We start from the raw sequence: 21,281 nt of genomic DNA, 5'->3' as shown, positions 1-21,281 counted from the left end.
TAATATGAGTAGTGACAGTAAATTAATTATAAGAGCCGTCTTTCTTTTTCCATTCGGTCGTACAAAGCCAACTGAATTAATATGAGTAGTAAATGTCGTAGTTTTAGACTATTAGCCGCTACTTTTGTCTGACGATTTGAGCCAAGATGCTTATATAAAGGTGTGGCGATTCTGTTGTTTTTCTTTTACCGATAGGACGCATTAACCGAAATCTCCAGTTAGCACGCTTTTTAAACAGGAAAGTTGTTGCCGTGTTAAAAAGCGCTGTCCTGAGTTCTGCAGCCTATACAAAAATGTATATACAGCTATACAAATGTACTACTCATTAAATAAAATAAATTAATGAGTAGTGATTTACATGCAATTAATATTCACTGCCAACGTGTAATGCGAAGGTCACGTAAACGTTGGAAAAGACGCAGTTCTCACCTACTAAATTTCACATCAAAAAGATAAGTGCTTCTTATACAATGTTGTATTGTCCATGAATTGCCACACCTCAACTACTTAATAACATTGGATTTGCCGTCGTCCGTGATAATAAGACAAGTTCATTTCCTTCAGCAGCTGAGTTACTAATTTTTTTTCCAGCTGCGAGTAGGCCTACTGTAACTTACGACTACAGAACTTGCACGAGTACTCCGAGGGTTGCAAAAGGCGACGGTGAAAAGAAAGTGAGCAGCTGGTATCGACTTACTGTCACCCTGCTTTAGCCATGACCAGCTGCACGTCGCCTGCTCAAAAGTAGGCACAAGCTGAAAACTGTTTGATCATACACCCGACAGAAAAACAAAAATGTTGTTTATTCGCAAGTGTTGTGTTGAACTAACATTGTGTTATTATAATGCCATGATATGTTTTTCATGTTCTGCTATACCACATGCAGCATTTTCTAATATATTTTTCAGTATATATTTATTTTCATGCATTCATTTTCTTTATTGTATCTCATAAAAAGGCTATCATGTTGGCATTATGTTTTATTATTGTAAGGTGCTAATGCTGTATTTGCCTTGACATCATACTGTCTGTGGTGTTTTACATATAAATTTTATCGACACAACCTCATTACTGTTTGTATATACCATGTCAAAACACAGGCTACAGACGAAAAAGCGGTGAGCTATGATTAGTGTTTTAGACATGTAGAAGTCTCCATTCAATAAATGCTGGCGATAGCAAAATATTTTGTATAATTTTTTAAAAGATGCAAAACTTTTCAATACTGCCAGTTTGAAGAACTTCAATTTGTCTAGCAATGTCAATTTTATTATCACTTTTCTATACACAAATAGGGCAACTCCGATTTGAGTGGTTTGAGACTGATGCATTGTAGACTAGCTGTAAAACGTATAGCAGATTTCTATTGTTCTGTCCCACATTATTGACATATATGACTGCATATGTGTATGCATAGTGTGATCAGGGCAAAAATGTTCAGTAAACTCCATATTTGGAGTTGTTTTACAGTATGAAAGACAACTCTTAATAAACCTCTTGCTGTACATGAATCTGTTCCCGTGGATGGGTAATGCAGCTTGTGGTTTGGGGTCGTGGCATCACTCGGGGATGCGTGAAAGACCTTTTTTGCTTCGAGTGCAGCAAGAGTATCTAGGTGCGGCTTTCCAGATGAATGAGTTGGCGAGTGCGAGGCAATTGATTGTGCGTGTGAGGCAATTGGTTGCGCTTGCGAGGCTATTGATTGCAAGGCGAGTGCGAGGCAATTGATTGCGTGGCGAGTGCAAGGGGTTGGATTGCGAGGCGGGCTGATTGAATGCGAGTGCAAAGCGATTGATTGCGACGCGAGTGTAAGAGCGCGATGGTCAACTGCGAGGTGGGTAAAGACTGGTCAGTCAAGGCGGGGGCTCGGCGGCAGAGGTGCGCGATCGTCAACTGCAAATATAGACGGGTATGAACAAATGCATGAATCTAGACACATTAAGTCAACTCTTAATAAACCTCTTGATGTACATGAATCTGTTCCCGTGGATGGGTAATGCAGCTTGTGGTTTCGGGCCGTGGCATCACTCGGGGATGCGTGGAAGACCTTATTTGCCTCGAGTGCAGCGACAGTATCCAGGCGCGGCTTTCCGTATGAATGAGTTGGCAAGTGCGAGGCGATTGATTGCGAAGCGATTGAGTGCTAGGCGATTGATTGCGAGGTGATTGATGGCGAGTGTGAGGCAATTGGTTGCGAGGCGATTGGTTGCGCGTGCGAGGCTATTGATTGCAAGGCGAGTGCGAGGCAATTGATTACATGGCGAGTGCAAGGGGATTGATTGCGAGGCGGGCTGATTGATTGCGAGTGCGAAGCGATTAATTGCGACGCGAGTGTAAGAGCGCAATGGTCAACTGCGAGGCGAGTAAAGACTGGTCAGTCAAGGCGGGGGCTCAGCGGCAGAGGTGCGCTATCGTCAACTGCAAATGTAGACGGGTATGAACGAATGCATGAATCTAGACACATGAATCTAGAATATTTACTAGACTTTACATGCATCTAGCTGAGAAAAGACATTGCAGATCTCCATTGTTCTTCCCAACATTATTGACATGTATATGTGTATGCATATTCAGGGCAACAATTTCAGTAAACTGCATATTTGGAGTTGTTATACAGTATGAAAGACAACTTCCAATAAACCTTATGTTGCACGTGAGTCTGTTCCTGTAGGCGGGTAATACAGCTGGTAAAAATATATACTAAAGCACTCCACTCTCATGCGTGATTATATCTGAGCCTAAAAATGAGGAATTATCTAGTGTGTCGTGAAAGACCGGCAGTGTTTTTAACAGAAGAACTAAACAGGGAGTTATAACAAAGATGATATCAACAACTAACCTTTGTGGAATAGTTTTTATTCTGCATCTACCGATAATAAGCACTTTCAGCTTGTTCAAAGTGAACAGTCCAAATGGGAGCCCTTCTGACAAGTCCTGATCAATGATCTTAAGCTCTTTCAGTTGAGAATAGTCTGAAAGCCTAAAATTTGCAACTTACAGAAAGTTAGAATCATGATACTCAGTTTTGTGTAGCATGTCCTTTGCACATGCTCACAGAGAGCTACCATAATAACAAACACTGGGGTACACAATGACCATACTATGATAGCTTTCTTGGAGATTAAACCCTAGCTTGTTGTCTACAAGTCTGAAGTTCTAGATCACAGTTGCTTATTTATAAATTCCCAATTTAAACTCATTTTCTTAAACTAAACTGGCTAATTTTGAAGTAATTTGTACAATAAATGTGGTCAAAATAAATAGCTTCAAACATCAACTCAAACCATGATTTTCCTATGAATATTTGCTCAAGGAAATTGTAGCCTGTCAAAATTGTTCAAACAGCTATAGTACCTTTTCAATCTTGACTTGTTCTTGTTGTTCTCAATTTTGAGATACTTCTGTTTCTTCCTCTCTAAGAAATATATTTTTGATGTTATCAAATATGTTATACATACAATATCATTATAAAGTATTTCAAAACAGTTTGAATCAGTCCGCAACCAAACTAATTTGGAGTCTTTATGAGAAGCATATAGCTGAATATTGCTGATAAAATGCTTCATGTAGATAACAATGCAGTCGTGTATGTATTTTATGTCCTGTTAAACCCCGAGTTCTATGAATAATTCTTCAGCAAACTTTTGCACTATTCTATTAACATCAAAGCTAAAAAATCTTTTTGCAGATTTATAGCATATTATTTGATAGCATTATTGAAATAATCTTACAACTGCTTGGTGCTCGTAACTACTCTTACTTTGCATATAAAAAGCTAGTTTTGGCTGAAAACTGTAGCAAACATATTAGTGAGTGGAATAGGCTTTTATGCAAGATTGGTAAATATAGTTATAAAATAAAAATATTTCTCCAAATTTAAATTTAAAATAAAATCAAAATTGATAGTTCGAACAATTTGTAAAGCAAAACACAGGCTATAATATCATCGTATGTTAATTGCGAGCAATAGATATCAACTGGTAGAGATACTTCTCAGTTTTTCAATGCATATTTACTAAAAGATCTTTGACAAGCTGGAGGTGAGTTAGCAGATTTATTGCATCCAAAAGGTTTAATGTCGCTCCACCGGAATAAGAGAGCAAAATATAAGCGACATTCCCTTTGCCTGTAAAAAGACTAAATCTATCTTCCCAAATTGTGTATGTCAATTGAAAAATTCAACACCAGCTTCTATTTGAACGCCAATTCTAATCGACCACCGCTAAAAACAATGATTAACACAGAGCGCCATGGCATTCAATTAAAGGTTTTACGGTTGGTTTTTTTAACTTTTTGTTGAAGACCAGGTTGTTTGAATAGGTCCTAGCAATACAAGTGGGCACTAACAGCTTAACCACGATGTAAAAATAAAAGTCAACTGTTAAAAACATAGACAAAGAATTTTAGAGACATATCTAAAATTTATAATGTATAATTTTAGAACTTTAAGCTATTTAGATTCTTGTAAAAATCTGCACTACAATCAAGAATGTAGATTAATTTTCAATTTCCTAAAAGACAAGACACACAGATGGATATTCGCAATGGCGATATTTTATGTTGGGAAAAACTGTAATCATGCGATAGCAAAATCATAAATAATGACAGGTTGAGTTTTCCTTTGGCTAGTAAAATATAATAGCGAGTCTATATGCATTGTTACGCAGGAAGTATAAAGATTGCATTGAAGTCAATTAACTATAATACATCGATTTCTGGCGCTCTCAGAGCCAGAAACCAAATGCAAGGTTTTGCTTCAATGATTGGAAAATTACCATAATTTAAAAGTTACTCAACATTACGTTTTTCGATGTGTAAATAAAAGATAAACTGATATATACAGCATTGCAAAGGAAAAGACAACAACTGCATGAAGTACATGTATGTCATATTAGTACAGCTATAGAGTATTTAACGTTTTAGTCTTTGGCCCCGGATGTGTTTCATGTTTGAGTTATCTATGGGCAGCAATATTATCATAAAGTTATGTCAATGAGTCAGTTTATCTTTCAAGACATATTGAGACATCTTTATTTTTTTTAGACCTGCTAATACCAAGATCTCAATAAAGTTGCCTTTCCCTCTACAATAATTTCTCAAATTTCTAGCTTGTTAGATGGTGCCTTGCTTTTCGCGTCACTGTGCAAGCTAAAAAAATTGCAGGTTAGATGTTCGAGTGTATCAGCCTGATCGTGGTCAAAACGTTTTATGGCATTCCTACATGTCTACCTCCCTCTCACTCCTTCTCCCTTTTTTCTCCTCCTCTCCTTCTCTGTCTTCCGTTCCCTCTCCCTGTCTTCCATTTTTTTCTCTCGCCTTCTCACTCATCGTACTCTCTCACTAATTATACTCTCTCACTCATCGTACTCTCTCACTCACAGTACTCTCTCACTCATCGTACTCTCTCACTCATTGTACTCTCTCACTCATCGTACTCTCTCACTCATCGTACTCTCTCACTCATCGTACTCTCTCACTCATCGTACTCTTTCACTCATCGTACTCTCTCACTCATTGTACTCTCTTACTCACTGTACTTTCTCACTCATTTTCATCTCTCTGCTCTCTCTCACACTCCTCTCTCTCACTCTCTCACTCATCTCTCTCACTCCTCTCTCTCACTCATCTTCCTCACTCGTCGCTCTCACATTCATCTCACTCATCTCTCTTTCTCATTGTACTCTCTCACTCATCGTACTCTCTCCCTCATCGCACTGCCTCACTCATCGCACTTTCTCACTTATTTTCCTCTCACTGCTCTCTCTCAAACTCTTCTCTCTCACTCCTCTCTCTCACTCCTCTCTCTCACTCCTCTCTCTCACTCTCTCTCTTTCTCTCTCACTCTTGCCTCTCACTCATCTTCCTCTCACTCATCTCTCTCACTCCTTTCTCTCTCATCTCTCACTCATCTCTCTCTCACTCCTCTCTCTCTCACTCATCTCTCTCACTCGTCTCTCGCTCTCTCTCTCTTTCTCACTCATCACTCTCACTCATCTCTCTCACTCATCTCTCTCACACTCCTCTCTCACTTATTCCCGTCAAAGTTAGGCACAAGTCATATCCACTCATCTTAAGATTACACTGGAGCAAAGGTTCAGCGATACTATTGTAGGAGAACATTAAGCATTGCAATTGTGTGCTAATTCTTCGTTTGTCGTTACAAAATGGGACAAAATAAAAATCAAAAGATGAGAAAGCATAAGTTTACTTTTCTGATGTAGATATTGTAGTACATTTATTTGTGCTATACTAAAATTATGTTGTACACGATTAACGACATCAGTTACACAAAACGCTTAAAGAAGTCATGAATATCAAACACAAGTCACGACTGAAAATCGCTGAATCAAAATACATGTACATCTTAGTTAACAAGCCAAACTGCTTGAATCACTCAAGGACACGCGCACCTACTCATGCACCTACTTACCCGGCCACGCATCCACACACACAATAATAAAAAACAATTTCTTTATATAGAAGATAAAAGATATTACCACATTATTAATCCTAGTATGCTGGCAGTTCTGTGCGTCGTGACAGACCGTCATGTGTAATAACCATGTGCATAATTATTCGTAGATGAATAAAGATGGTCGAAAGATGGATGGACATGGCTCTTAGTATAGTAATCCATTGATATTTTACTTAGATTTTATTTTAACTGAGCCCTTTGTCTTGTAAAAGAAATGTAAAAACTCATTATATCGCAATCTCTGGTTAGGTATTTGCAAAGTATGAGGTATGTATAGCCATTTCTGCTATATTAGAGTACAGTTGCATATTTAAAGATTTTATCACATAATACTGTTTGCCAGGTAAGTTTGTACAAATGTAAAATTCTATGATGTTCATATACTCTCCTTTCTTTTCCTTCACATACTTTGATAATACTCTTCTTTTTTTAGCATTTGGTGCTTTTCCTCTATGGGAGGTGCTAGAAGATCTGGTAGGTGCTACATTAAAGTACAGTTGTAAATCTCCAGTTTATCACTTCATGGTTTTTGTCAAATAAATTTATACAAAGTCAAATGTTGTTCATATACTCACCCTTCTGGTCCTTGACATATTTTGATAATACTCTTATTTCTTTAGGTTCTGCCTTTCCTCTCTGGAAGCTGCTAGAAGATCTGGTAAGTTCTACATTAGAGTACAGTTGTAAATCTCCAGTTTTATTACCTCATGTTATTGTCAAATAAATTCATACAAAGTCAAATGCTGTTCATGTACTCACCCTTCTGGTCCTTGACATTTTTTGGTAATACTCTTATTTCTTTAGGTTCTGCATTTCCTCTCTGGGAGGTGCTAGAAGATCTGGTAGGTGCTACATTAGAGTACAGTTGTAAATCTCTAGTTTCATCACCTCATGTTTTTGTCAAATAAATTTATACAAAGTCAAATTCTGTTCATATACTCACCCTTTTGGTCCTTGACATTTTTTAATAATACTCTTATTTCTTTAGGTTCTGCCTTTCCTCTCAGGAAGGTGCTAGAAGATCTGGTAGCTGCTACATTAAAGTACAGTTGTAAATCTCTAGTTTCATCACCTCATGTTATTGTCAAATAAATTCATACAAAGTCAAATGCTGTTCATGTACTCACCCTTCTGGTCCTTGACATTTTTCGGTAATACTCTTATTTCTTTAGGTTCTGCATTTCCTCTCTGGGAGGTGCTAGAAGATCTGGTAGGTGCTACATTAGAGTACAGTTGTAAATCTCTAGTTTCATCACCTCATGTTTTTTGTCAAATAAACTCATACAAAGTCAAATGCTGTTCATATACTCACCCTTCTGGTCCTTGACATTTTTTGATAATACTCTTATTTCTTTAGGTTCTGCCTTTCCTCTCTGGAAGGTGCTAGAAGATCTGGTAGCTGCTACATCAGAGTATAGTTGTAAATCTCTAGTTTTATCACCTCATGTCATTGTTATGCAAATTTGTACAAAATGCAAATGCTGTTCTCATACCCACCCCTCTTGTCCTTGACATTTTCTGCTGATATTTTTCTTTTCAGAGCCTTTGCTTTTCCTCCCTCAGAGCTGCTAGAATCCATTTTGTTTTTAGCTTTGCTAAAATTTAAATAAATACAGTTGTGAATAACTAATTTAAAAATATAAATAAAATTTCAAATTAATAATTGCAAAATAAATATAAAAGGTGTTTTTAGTGTAACATTATTGTAGAACAGGTAAACTGAGATGTATTCTTGACCACACAAGATACAGACAATGTATAGTTAAAAAAAGGATTAAGATCGCAGGCTAAATTAACTATAACCTATCTTAACTTGCTCATTGTTATATATTTTATTTTTAAAAGATTTATTTTTAATCTTTATTTTAATTCAAATTTCTTTGCTTATTTCAGATTGTCTATTTCTATCATGTTAATTCATTGAACAACCTTAGGAAATGTTTGTAAATTAAATTCTTTCTTTACATTCAAATTTACTAATTGAGCACGTTTTTTGTGAAAATTTAGCTTAAAAATAATTTAGAAAGTTTTATAATATTATTAGCATTCTGTATCAGTAGTGAGATTGTCTCTAAATATAATTGGTTGTAGCTCTGCTGCTTGGGCTCCCATTAACAACCGTAAACTGTAAACTGAAAAAACTAGTTTCTCTTCTCATCCATAACGCTCAGATCGAATGCGAGTGTGATAATGACGTCTATGGCTGCAAAGAGACTGATAGAATAGAGACATGTAAAGCTGCAGCATGAACTCAATAGCTGATATCAACTATAGCAATGATAATGACTAATGACATCATTTTGCACATTTTTCTTCTGAGTCTTTTAACTGTGATAAATTTTTGTTGATTTTAATCTAGAAACATCCTGGCAGTCATATCACCTTAAACATCAAAAACAATCACAAATAATAAACTAGAAATTCCCCTGTCATACAGCCCACGACCAAAGTGATAATGGACAAAAGAAAGGGTACTGCTAGTTGTTGAAAAAGTAGTTACAAAAGGTCAGAGTGCTACAAAAGTAGAATTCTTTAGTTAGATGTTGTAGGCTTCACCTACAACATCTACTAAAAAATTCTCTGAATCAGATGAGTTGTTGCTATTATTTTGAGTAGCGTGTTGTTGAACATTAGCATTTGATGTTGATGGTTGCTGTTAGGACCTTTTATTTCTCCTTCTCCGTAATTATTGGGAGACACGTGGACGGCCACTGCGACGACGGGGTGTTCTGGGAAGTTGTATGTCCATGGTAGTTGTCAAGTTGTTTTGAAATGAAGTTCAAAAAGTCAATTATGCAAAGCAAAAGGTTGTATAAAAATCAGACCTAATCTACTACTATCTCAAACCTATTTTTTACAACAATAAAATAAATATTAATTCAAGCTGTAGGCCTAACCTACTGTATGTAATTTAACTAACAACAGCAATAATGAAATATGCTTATTATATCTCTGAAATGCAATATTAAAAGTAAAATGGCAAGCTGCCATGTAATATACACAGTTTGAAAGTTGTGTTGAAAATTGGTTGTGTTGAATGTAGAATGGTTTTGATAGCGATATGTAACAGAAAGCAAGCATTAGCATTAACGTGTCTAGAAGTTTTCCGCAAACTGGAGTAAAATAAGGAAATATTCTTGTCACAAAGAGTCGGGACAAAAATTATTATTGTAGTTTGGCTCTAGTTTGTAGATAAAATGTAAAGAAATCTGGCTAATGTTCTAAACAATTTAATGAAGCCTTTGGTAATTGGACAAAAAGCATAGGCTGATAAACTGTGTATCACAATTTCGTACCTGTAAATCGGTCTACACCTCAAACGGTCTATGTTAATTAAAAACCTTCGGCAATTAGACAATGCAATCATTATAATTAATTATACTTTGATGTTGTAAATTGTAATGATTATTCTTTTAATTAAATATTATAATAAATTTTTTATAAAATCAAATAATTAATTCAAATAATAAAATCGGCAAAAAAGAAATGATCACTTTTCAGTACTTTTAAGTTAATTACAGAAACCTTCGGCAATTGAACATTTTTCTGGTGAAATTTAGACGACTTAATGGTTATATTATCTGTCCCACGGCCTTATTGGCGTTTCATTAGGTGATCTTAATTTTGATTAAAAAAGGCTTCTCAAGTTTCTATTTCGATTTTAGGCCAAATTAATCTGTCAATTTATGTATTATTCGATCAGATGGGTTAGTTTTAAGATATTGCGGTAACCTTTCAAAGACTTGGTAACATATTTAAATAGGTTTATATGTGTTTTGTATCATTATTATATTTGAACGACTCTACACAAAAATGGTTAAATTTGTTGAAGAGTTTTCGGTACAAGGGTTTGATCATGGCCGTTAACGGATAATTTCTCGGGAGTTGTGTGTACATGAGCATTTATCATAAATCTTCCAAACAATCGCTTTGCTCGTGTTTGGTCATGGGAAAAGGTCCGATAATTTCTGATAAAATCTACTAACATTTTGGACAAGCTTATCTTTAAGCGCATGAAAATTTTAAATAGAGATGCATAGGAAAGAATATACAATTCTTGCTACAGTCTTGTTAACTAACATTTTTAGGTCATGAAGTACATGAACACTTAAAGTTGCACCTAATTTCAACAACTCTTATTAGGTGACAAACTTTTAGAAAATCTTTAAAAATGTGTCAAAAAATTGACTGGATTGCAGTTTGAACTTTTTCGAATTACTAAGAATTGTTTGATCATAACAGCCTTAACATCAGATATAGCAACTTACATGGTGGTTTAATGCATAGAGTTATCTCCCCCCTAGAGTGATAACTGTGCCATCAACAACATGTGCGTTTCCGGTGCCAACAAGGAGCGTTTAGGCCATGCCCCTTTTTTGTGCTAGTTAATCGCAGTGATTGACAGAACGATAACATCAGCCATGAGAATGATCATGAATTTCCACAGTTAAGATAGTAATTATTGCTCATATTAAAGAAATGATGATTATAGTTTATTACTCTAATATACGCTTATTATTTAAAGCAATTCAATACCTACATGCATTGCAAAGGCTCTGAATAGATAGTGTTAAGTAAGTGAGTAAATGCAATCAGTTACTCCAATGATATACAGCCCCCACACATGGGGGCTGTATATCATTGGTTACTCATAGATAAGATAGATAGTCATACTGGGGTTGTATTACATTGGTGTGATGAGAAGCTAATCGACTGCCATCAACTGAAAGTATTGACATTTTATGGTGATAGAGTGATTCATTGACACCTCAGTTCACAAACAGCCCTTGCATGTAATATTAGATTTCAATACATATCAATCAAATACATAGACTAGCTTAAAACAAAGATGTCCACTAGTTAGTGGACATCTTTGCTTGATGTAAGCAAGCAAAAAGTTTGAAAGTTAGAGTGGCAAATGTTGCTATATGTTAGATAAAAATAAATTATACTTAATTATACTAAATTATAATTATTTAAAAATAAAAAAGACTTTTTTATTACTTTATTTATTAAATAATTTTTTATTGTAATCATAGCTAAACAGATTATATTTAACCATTACTTGTTAATTATTTTACATTTAAACACATTTGCAGTTTCATTTTTCTTCCTAATTCATTTCAACAAAAAACTTCTTTCATGATATGAAATTTAAAAATTGTAGTTGTTTGAAAAAGCTTGAAAACCTTTACAGTTGTTTTCTTTTTCCTCTTAATTTATTTGAACTGCTTAAAATATTTTCTCATGATATGAAATTTAAAAGTTAGAATGGTAAATGTGATATAAAAATAAATTTTCTGTCCAAAGACTTTTTTATTACTCGGGCAACTCGGGTAGTACAGCTCATAGTTGATGGCAGTCGATTAGCTTCCCATCACACTAATGCAATACAACCCCAGTATGACTATCTATCTTATCTATGAGTAACTAATTGCATTAACTCACTTACTTAACACTATCTATTCAGTGCCTTTGCAAGTCAAGTAGGTATCAGGGATTACGTATATGTCACAATTTCCATAATTCATTTCCATATTAATTCCATTTCCATAACATTTCCATAATTCAATTCCATAATTCATTTCATAAAATTTCCATAATTTATTTCCATATTAATTCCATTTCCATAACATTTCCATAATTCATTTACATATTATTTCCATTTCCATAACATTTCCCTACTTCATTTCCATATTATTTCTATTTTCATAACATTTCCATAATTCATTTTCATATTATTTCCATTTCCATAAAATTTCCATAATTCATTTCCATATTAATCCCATTTCCATAATATTTCCATATTATTTTCATTTCCATAATTTATTTCCATATTATTTCCATTTCCATAACATTTCCATAAATCATTTCTATATCCATAACATTTCCCTACTTCATTTCCATATTATTTCCATTTTCATAACATTTCCATAATTCATTTTCATATTATTTCCATTTCCATTAAATTTCCATAATTCATTTCCATATTATTTCAATTTCCATAACATTTCCATAATTCATTTCCATATTATTTCAATTTCCATTAACCTAGTAACCATTACATAATTCTTAGCCTGTGAACTCTTCCTTTTGCATGGCTAAATTTGTGTGTTTGCTCAAAAGTTAGAAATGGTTTGTTTAGTCCAGCAACACTGTTACAAAAATAAACAATCATGTCTTATACAACACGCAAGATGAATAGATCCAATTGAACAAAAAGGTTAATAGAAACAACTGCTGTAGTGCCTTCTAATCAAGCAGCCATTGCCAGTTGTGTTGAATCAATAAAAAGTCTGTTTACATAACCACTAGCATTAGAAAGTGCACAATAGCAAGAAGGGGAACTTTCCTGATAAAATTCTATTCAGGATGTCAATATCTTGTGATTGTGAAATATCTTATAATGATTTGCAAAAATTAAAAATGGATTACATAATTGAACTAATGAGCGATATTATACGAGAACCTGTCCTATTACAACACAGAAATATAACTGCAAATTGGTTGATCTTGCCTCATTGTGACAGCAAACAGCCAATCATAAAGGGTTTATGGTTTGGTCACACCAAACAGCAGTCTGTGTGTTTTATTTCATCAATTAGTAAAAATTTACAATGAAACCAAAAATAAATATAGTTACAATACTGAGTAAATAAAAAAATATTAATGAAAGCTTAATTTCTATATATACAGGTAAGACGATTCCCGCATGCCTAGTAGTGCTGCAGCTAGTCATTGCTCTGGGTCCATAGAAGTTGGCATAACTCAGCAATGAATATAACATTCATCATGTCATCAAAATAAGAAATTTAGGCTTGATTAATTTAAGTTAAACTAGTGACTTTTGACATGTCTTTAAAGCTACAGGGTTTAAATTTTAGGTAAGTTTATTGAGGCGACTGTTCGGTTGTGATGAAACTCGGTATTCAATTGTTTTCTTACCGGCAGCAGTATAAAATTTTGGTAATGTTAGACGAGTTTTCAAAAATGTAGTTAAAATATTTTTACCGTGTAATCATTTGAATAAGATTTTGAATGTTCTATCAAGAGAAATTTGTACTGTTAAAGTTTAATAACAGATAACAGAAAAAAGTGAACAAACAGGGGCTGAGATGAATTTAAGTAGAGGCCTTATCAGAGATTATGCGCAATAGATGCCTTTGAGATATTAATTATTTTTAATAACAAAATGCAGCATTTCCCCTTGACTCAAGACAGTAGCTAATATTAAAAGTACAGTATTAGTATCAGTCCAAGACTCAAACTAAATCAGAAATATGAAAATAAATTAGAAGTTTTTGAAAAAATCTATTCATCACTTGTATATGATAATTTAGCTTGTGTTTGGTGTAAAGGGGTTTAGCCTACTTTATCCGACAAAAAGCAAGGATTTGAGGCTTTGAATACTCAAAGATATTCTATCAAATATATATCTAATTATTAAAGGCAAACCCAGCACCTTTAATTGCGTTTATATCATCTATAGCAGTTTGTACCACTAACCTACCATACCAGTTAGTACTTACCAATTACTTACCAGCTACTTACTTGCTAGTACCCACTAAAACAAAAACTGTTTTGTTTGTCAGATCTTGAGTTCATAGCAAAAAGACTTAAACTGACATGTTTACGACTATACTTAGGTGTTAGAGGAAGAAAAAGGTTATTTAAGAATTTCTAGTGTATGTGTGACACAGAGTGTTAAAGAACAACATAGAGTTGTGTGCACCTGTCAGGTATGTAAGCTTCCATGTATAACCTAAAAACCATTGTCTTCTTTCCACTACAAGTTATCTTCTATATATATAGTTCTCAAAGTATGTCAGTGTGTTGTATGGCTTTCTGCATTTCGGCTATAGCTATTTCTAAAATAACTGTAGCTAGACAACAATGCAAACGCAAAGTCATGGCTTACTGCCATTAGAAGCCTAGCTTATTAAGCAGCTTACTGGAATTTTCCATTGGCAATGTACCTGGCTAATAGCTTGAAAGTTACAGTTGTTTCGCAAAGTTTTAAAGCCTTTACAGTTGTTTTTATTTTCTCCTAATTTATTTCAACTCCGCAAAACACTTCTCTCATGATATGTAGTTTGAAAGTTAGAATGGGGAATCAATTTTCTGTCCAAAGACTTTTTTATTACCCGGGCAATGCCGTGTAGCACAGCTAGTTTATACTACAAACAATCATCAAAATGGAAGTATGTGCTTATGACTGAAGGTTACTATTTTTGTTGGAATGTGATGATTGCTTTTCTTCTTTCACTGAGCACCTTAAGTCTTTAAATTATGCATGCATGTTTTAACTGTTGCATCTACGAAAGCAGAATTGGTTGAAATCTCTAAAAGGTAAAGGCTGGCATTTCTCTTTTTCTGTCCGATGAATAAAGGAGTAAAGGCGGTTTATGCACAAATTATTCCATTTTAAAAAGTCAAATCTGTAATTTGAACAAACAACGACCTTTCTTCTAGTTATATATGAATACTGATGGCACGCAAAAAGGTGGTTTAATGTACATCACTATACCTACACTACATGTATATAAGTGGTTGTGGTGTAGTGGTTCAGAGTGCCAGAGTGTAAACAGAAAGTTAGAGTTCAGTTCCCAAAACAATCACCTATAGCTACAGGCAGGGTACTCAGGCTATCAATTGTGCTCTACACCTACTAGGTCTGTATACTAATCAAGAAACTTCAAGGGTGGACAACTTCTCAGCTACATGTTCATAACAAATTGGCATGTCTCCAGTTGTTCAGTTGTTTTTCATTGGGCATAGCCATGTCTAGCCAATGTTTTTACTTGTGCATATTTTTTCTTTGTGATCATGCAAGAAAGTAAATATCATGGTCGACCTTTGGGAATTACCAACAACTACTATACTTGTTAAAAGCTGTTGTAAAAGGGTTGTGACCATTACCAAAATATTATTAGTCATAAATCATAAATAACAAGCATTGATATGTACTCAATGATGCCCAGGTGTTACATGTATTACAGTTACAATAAAATGTAGCCCGAATATCTATGTAGTTGCATTAGCAGTGCAGTAAACATGTCTTAGCCATACACTATGCAGTATAATTGCATTGTGTACTTTTACCACTGCGCAATACCCAGTACAATACATGTATTACAACAATTTTCTAATGTACAGTAAGTAGATTGGTGCAGTAGTAGTAGTATTACCTGCTGCACCGTGGGCAGTGTTGTATTTAGTAGGAGTATTGCTGAAGTGCATTTCACAGTGCTAAAGGCAGTATGCACTTTTGCATTACACTCTACATACATGTACAGCACATTTTCATAAAGGAGCCATCACAGAAACAAGTATTGAGCTGACTTGGTCGCAACCACAACACAATTGTAAAATGTGAATGCTGCTCAAGAGTAGAACTAGGTCAACAAAGTGATCACAATTACATGTAATACATGACTGAAATGGGAATCTACCAGGATTGTAATATACTGTACTTATAAATGATATTGCTAATGATAATACAATACAAAGTCCTTGCATTTCATCAGAATAGTGATAATACCTGACTATCTATTCCTAAATGATATGGTAATTAGAGCAGATGTTTATAGTATCTGACAATTTTGTAAAATGTAGTACTGATGTTGTAAAAGCCAGTAGTGTCAGTTGATCCAGAGTATTAACTTATACCTGTATTAATGCACAGAAGCAGTACAAAGGCAGTTTCAAGTTTTGAAACTTACATATTTGCAGTATGCATGAATTGCTGGGTTTCAGCAAGAAGTACACGTGTAGTGAACAATCACTGCACACCATACTGTAATGATGCCATGCACTTCTAGTTCATCACAACTCTGCCATCTACATACATAGAACTTTGTCAGCTATTCCACTATTTTCCCAAAAGGTTTTACAAACAGTCTTGAATGTTTATTTCTATAGTACATTTGTACTTTCAATCTGTGACAAGAATTCAAATCAAGTTTACTTACTTTGAGACAGAAAACAGAATAAAGAAGAAACAGAACTTTTTCCTGACAATATACACATCAGTTTCAGTTCTCTTTCAAACAAAGTCGCAAAAAGTTGTAAAAAATCTAGCACTTACCTTTCACTTTTGTTCACAAACCAAGAGCTCTTACGCAAACAGTATTGACTGACCTTGGCAGCACATGGTTATGTAGTAACTGACCTTGGCAGCACTTTGTTATGCAGTACCTGACTTTGGCAGCACTTTGTTATGTAGTAACTGACCTTGACAGCACATGGTTATGTAGTAACTGACCTTGGCAGTAGTTTGTTATGCAGTAACTGACCTTGGCAGCACTTTGTTATGTAGTAATTGGCCTTGGCAGCACATAGTTATGTAGTAACTGACCTTGGCAGCAGTTTGTTATGCAGTAAATGACTTTGGCAGCACTTGGTTATGTAGTAACTGATCTTGGCAGCACTTTGTTATTCCATAACGAGGTTCAATTATTTCCTTGAAGCATGTCAGATGAATAGCTGCTATGTAGAACTATTACATAAGAGTTCTATTGATTACCATATATTAATACACGCCTTGCAATTCGCTCCAATATTGCTGTACCATTACATAAATCAATAGATTAATACTTCTTTGTTTAGTCAAAATATATGGGTAGTACTATTAGTGGGGGTTTCAACACCAACACACAACTTCCACTATAATTGTATGTTTCAGGTTATGAACTTTCTGTTACTACAACCTACAATTCACTATCCCAACTCTTCCGCAATACTATTAGATTACCAGCTTTAAACTCTCTGTTTAACTCATTCAACAGTTCTCAAGTTCTGCCTTTGCATTTTTTATGTTTGTTTTGACATGTAACAAGAAACATCAGTGTGTCGATGATAACCAATTACATATAAAACAACTGATAGAGTGGGATCCTTAATACGCAGCTGAAGGTGTGATCTTTCAGTATAACTGAAGTTCAACTGATTACTCTTGTTTCAGTTATCAAAAGTTAGCATACTTCCAAAAGGTTGTTGTCCTCATTACAATCATAAATGGATTTAAATGTACTTTTTAAATACCTCACCTTGATTATACAAAGAGAAGACAATTCTGACACAGCCAAATATTAAAGAATGTATGTCAAATATACAAGTTAGATAGATGTGGGCTTAATTACACAGGTCAATAACGTTCAAAGCAAAATATACAATGAGACCAAAAATAAAATAAAGAATAGTAAAGGAAGATTACCGATATGTGTATCTTGCATTCTGGGAGTCCCGCGTGCTGTGAGAGTCCTGCATGCTGTGCATACTTACTACAGATGCGTAATAAGTAACTGCACAATCAATCTACAAGGCAGCATAGCGGTCAGGTGGTGAGTTGGTAGTGTAACTGGTTGGGAAGCTGAATATCTATTGTCAATTGTGGCTTTGAACAAGCAGACACAGCTCTTATTATATATGGGTAGGCAAGGTGTTGGTGTCTGGTATAAGGTCTAGTGGATTTTCTGGAAAAGTAAGACTGTAAAGGATCGTCAGACAGATTAGAGGTACGATTTGAGTATTTTAAACAGCGGATTTCTAAAAACACATTTAGCTCCTAAACATTAAAGGCATCTTGACACTGGTAATAAATTATTAAATAAGGTAGCATAACATTAAAAGATAAATTTTAAAACAACCTAAATTTTTTAATTAGTTTTCGATACCAAAGAATACTAGTTATATTTATATTTACTGGTTAATAGTTTATAGTTAGAAATAAATTAAGTTATAGTTAACAATAAGTTAAGTTATAGGTAATAATAAGTTAAGTTAAGGTTAACAATAAGTTAATTTATAGATAACGATGAGATATGTTATAGTTACCAACTGAACATCAAAAACCAGAACGTTTTTATAAATTTTAGAGATTTAATTACGGTGTCTTATAGGGATTTATACGAACACAGGCTATGCATAGCTGATTTTAGAAAGAAATTTAAAGGAAATCGTGTTATATGGTTAGCAAAGTATATAAACATGTGAACATACCTGAAAACTTGTCATCTCATGTCAACCTACCTGCATGCATGTCATCGCGTGTCAACCTACCTGCATAAATGTTATCTCATGTCAACATACCTGAATACTTGTCATCTCATGTCGACCTACATGCATATATAGTCTCTCATGTCAAACTACCTGAATAGATGTGGTCTCATGTCAACCTAACTGCATGCATGTCGTCTCATATCAACCTACTTGCAATCATGTCATCTCATGTCAGCCTACCTGCATACATGTCATTTCATGTCAACCTATCTGAATACATACCGTTTTATATTAACTCATCTGAATGCATGTCATCTCATGTCAACCTGTCCGAATACATGTCATCTCTTGTCAAATCTGCCTGTTATGAGACAAACAATAGAATCAAAAAAATATAGAACCATTTGCTTATCCAAATATCTTTTAATCTTCAGGTCAGCAACTATTTAGTTAACAATTAGTTTTTTGTCTCTTAAAAACAATATCACTTCTCCTTGTGAAAGTTTTCAAAGAAAAAATAGCACGCCACTTCAGTTTTTGTTCACAAACTTAGAAATCTGACGCAATTATTGTTGACCGAGCTTGGCAGCACTTTGCTATGAGGTAACCAGTTTCAATTATTTCTATAATGCATGCCAGATGGATAGCTACAAGGTAAGACTACTATAAAATACTGTCGTGCATAAAGATATTAACACCCACCATCATTTTAGGACATCAACTGGGTTGTTGTTTTTTCAGTGCCGTGTCATGTCACCCATAAAGAATGATTCTTCAGCAATCTAAATATTAAATAATCCCATGATGGTGTATGTTATGTCTTCCCCTATGTTATACGTAATGACATGTTTACTTAACTAGTTTGTTTGATGTCATCATAACTCTCTCTCAGCACCATGACCTGTGATGACGGACATTAGGTGAGCGTAGTTTTACATGTACCTCACTTTCTATAACCATTTGAACTGTTTAACAAATTGAAGTTGTGTACTCTGTATGAATATGTACTGGAGGACACACCTCACCAATTCAAATGTTACATTCTCAAATAAATCTTTAGGCCATGTTGAGCTTTTTACAAGTTAGTATGGTTCCAAAATTTTCTGAATCATACCATCCATTATTTTAGATTACCACAACAACCTGGTCAGAAGGTTAACCTGGTGTTACTTTTTTACTATTTTTAATTTTAGTTTCAACATTTCGTTTCTGCAGAATATCTAGTGCAACAGAATAAAAGATAATAAATGCATTCTTATTACAAGACGCAAAGCTGAGGCAATGTTTTACATGTATGTTTGTTGCAAAGCAAAACAAACTTTTTGAAAACTTCCTTGTTTCTTAGTTACTTGGTGTGCATATGCTACCCTGAACAGAGTGAACAGCAACCAGCATCAGCGTGAGCAGTGAACAACTAGGCAACTGTGAGTCATTATTAACTAGTGTTGCAAGATAAAACATTATCTCAGCAAAGTAATTTATTGTGTACTACAGCCACGTGCATTCATCATAGCAAATATGCATATTAATCTGTAAGAGAAATAGAAAACCACTAAAAGTTACACAATTGTGTTGGCTACATTATTAGTAAGAATAAATAAATAGTCAAATACTAAGTTAAAAATATATATTAAAGCTATGATTATATAATATAATGAAATCAACGGTGCAAGCAGAAGTCTCTTATTGGTCAGGCAGAGAGAGCCTTAGCAGCAAACAAATAAATCACACTGATTGATAAAAAAGAATGCAAACAAACACCATTGGTGAATTCAAAATATTTCTTTATTTTGAATTGCTCGCAAAATACCTTTTTTTGCCTGATCATAGCAAACAGGATACTTATTGTGAGTGCGTAATATCAAGAGAAGTTAAAAAAGCTGCATATGTTTTAAATTATAACCAGAAAACACAAAAAACAGTTAAAAATAAAAAAACAACGAAAACTATCTTAGGCAATTATATGATTGTTGTACACATTGGTTATTGATGGTATCAGCGGATTTACTCATGAAGGGAGCTTGAGTTTCTTTAAAAGGTTGATAGCTCCCGACAATTCTCAGGCTACAAAGAGTTATGTACTCCTGTTTTACAACTTGTTCCTAAAACATTTCAGAATGAATTATGAAAACACAGAAAATAAAGAAAATATCATAACATACAACAATTTATACACACTTAGTCATACTGGATTAATAAATTGTTTGCTTTGCATCTACACTATTATATGATTACTGCTTAAAAATATAACCTTTAGTTATTTTTAACTGCATAACATAGTCACTGCAAAAGTGCACAGTCCAATATGAACTTTGGTCACAATTTTGGTCAGGTAAGTTTGTCATTGTTCAACTGTTGACAAGTAACAGAATATACACACTTTGTTTGAAGTTTTCTATAGTAATTTTAAGCAGAATACGCATTTTATGTCATAGTCATTTAGTCTCCACCCAACTAGGGACTGCTGTGTATTTAGTCTCCACCCAACTAGGGACTGCTGTGTATTTAGTCTCCACCCAACTAGGGACTGCTGTGTATTTAGTCTCCACCCAACTAGAGAATGCTGTGTATTTAGTTTCCACCCAACTAGGGACTGCTGTGTGTTTAGTCTCCACCCAACTAGAGACTGCTGTGTATTCAGTCTCCACCGAGCTAGGGACTGCTCTGTATTTAGTCTCCGCCCGAAAAGAGAATGCTGTGTATTTAGTCTCCACCCAACTAGGGACTGCTCTGTATTTAGTCTCCACCCAACTAGAGACTTCTGTGTATTTAATATTCAGCTTCAAATTTATGCAGATGAAGCTTG

The 21,281-nt window shown here is 34.6% G+C and overlaps 1 protein-coding gene across 1 annotated transcript in view; it reads right to left on the bottom strand.

Moving 5' to 3' along the window:
* Nucleotides 1-8,616: 8,616 nt before the first annotated feature.
* LOC137394308 (uncharacterized) overlaps nt 8,617-21,281 on the bottom strand; it is a 30,079-nt gene continuing 17,414 nt past the window's right edge. Inside the window, exon 7 of the mRNA XM_068081027.1 lies at nt 8,617-8,678. Within this exon, the coding sequence (XP_067937128.1) occupies nt 8,617-8,678 (62 nt within the window). The remainder of the gene's footprint in view (nt 8,679-21,281) is intronic.

Source organism: Watersipora subatra, chromosome 4 (assembly GCF_963576615.1).
Source record: "Watersipora subatra chromosome 4, tzWatSuba1.1, whole genome shotgun sequence".
NCBI classification, from domain to species: Eukaryota; Metazoa; Bryozoa; class Gymnolaemata; order Cheilostomatida; family Watersiporidae; genus Watersipora; species Watersipora subatra.
Note: the sequence above shows the minus strand (reverse complement) of the source record. Positions and strands in the feature narration are given on the sequence as shown.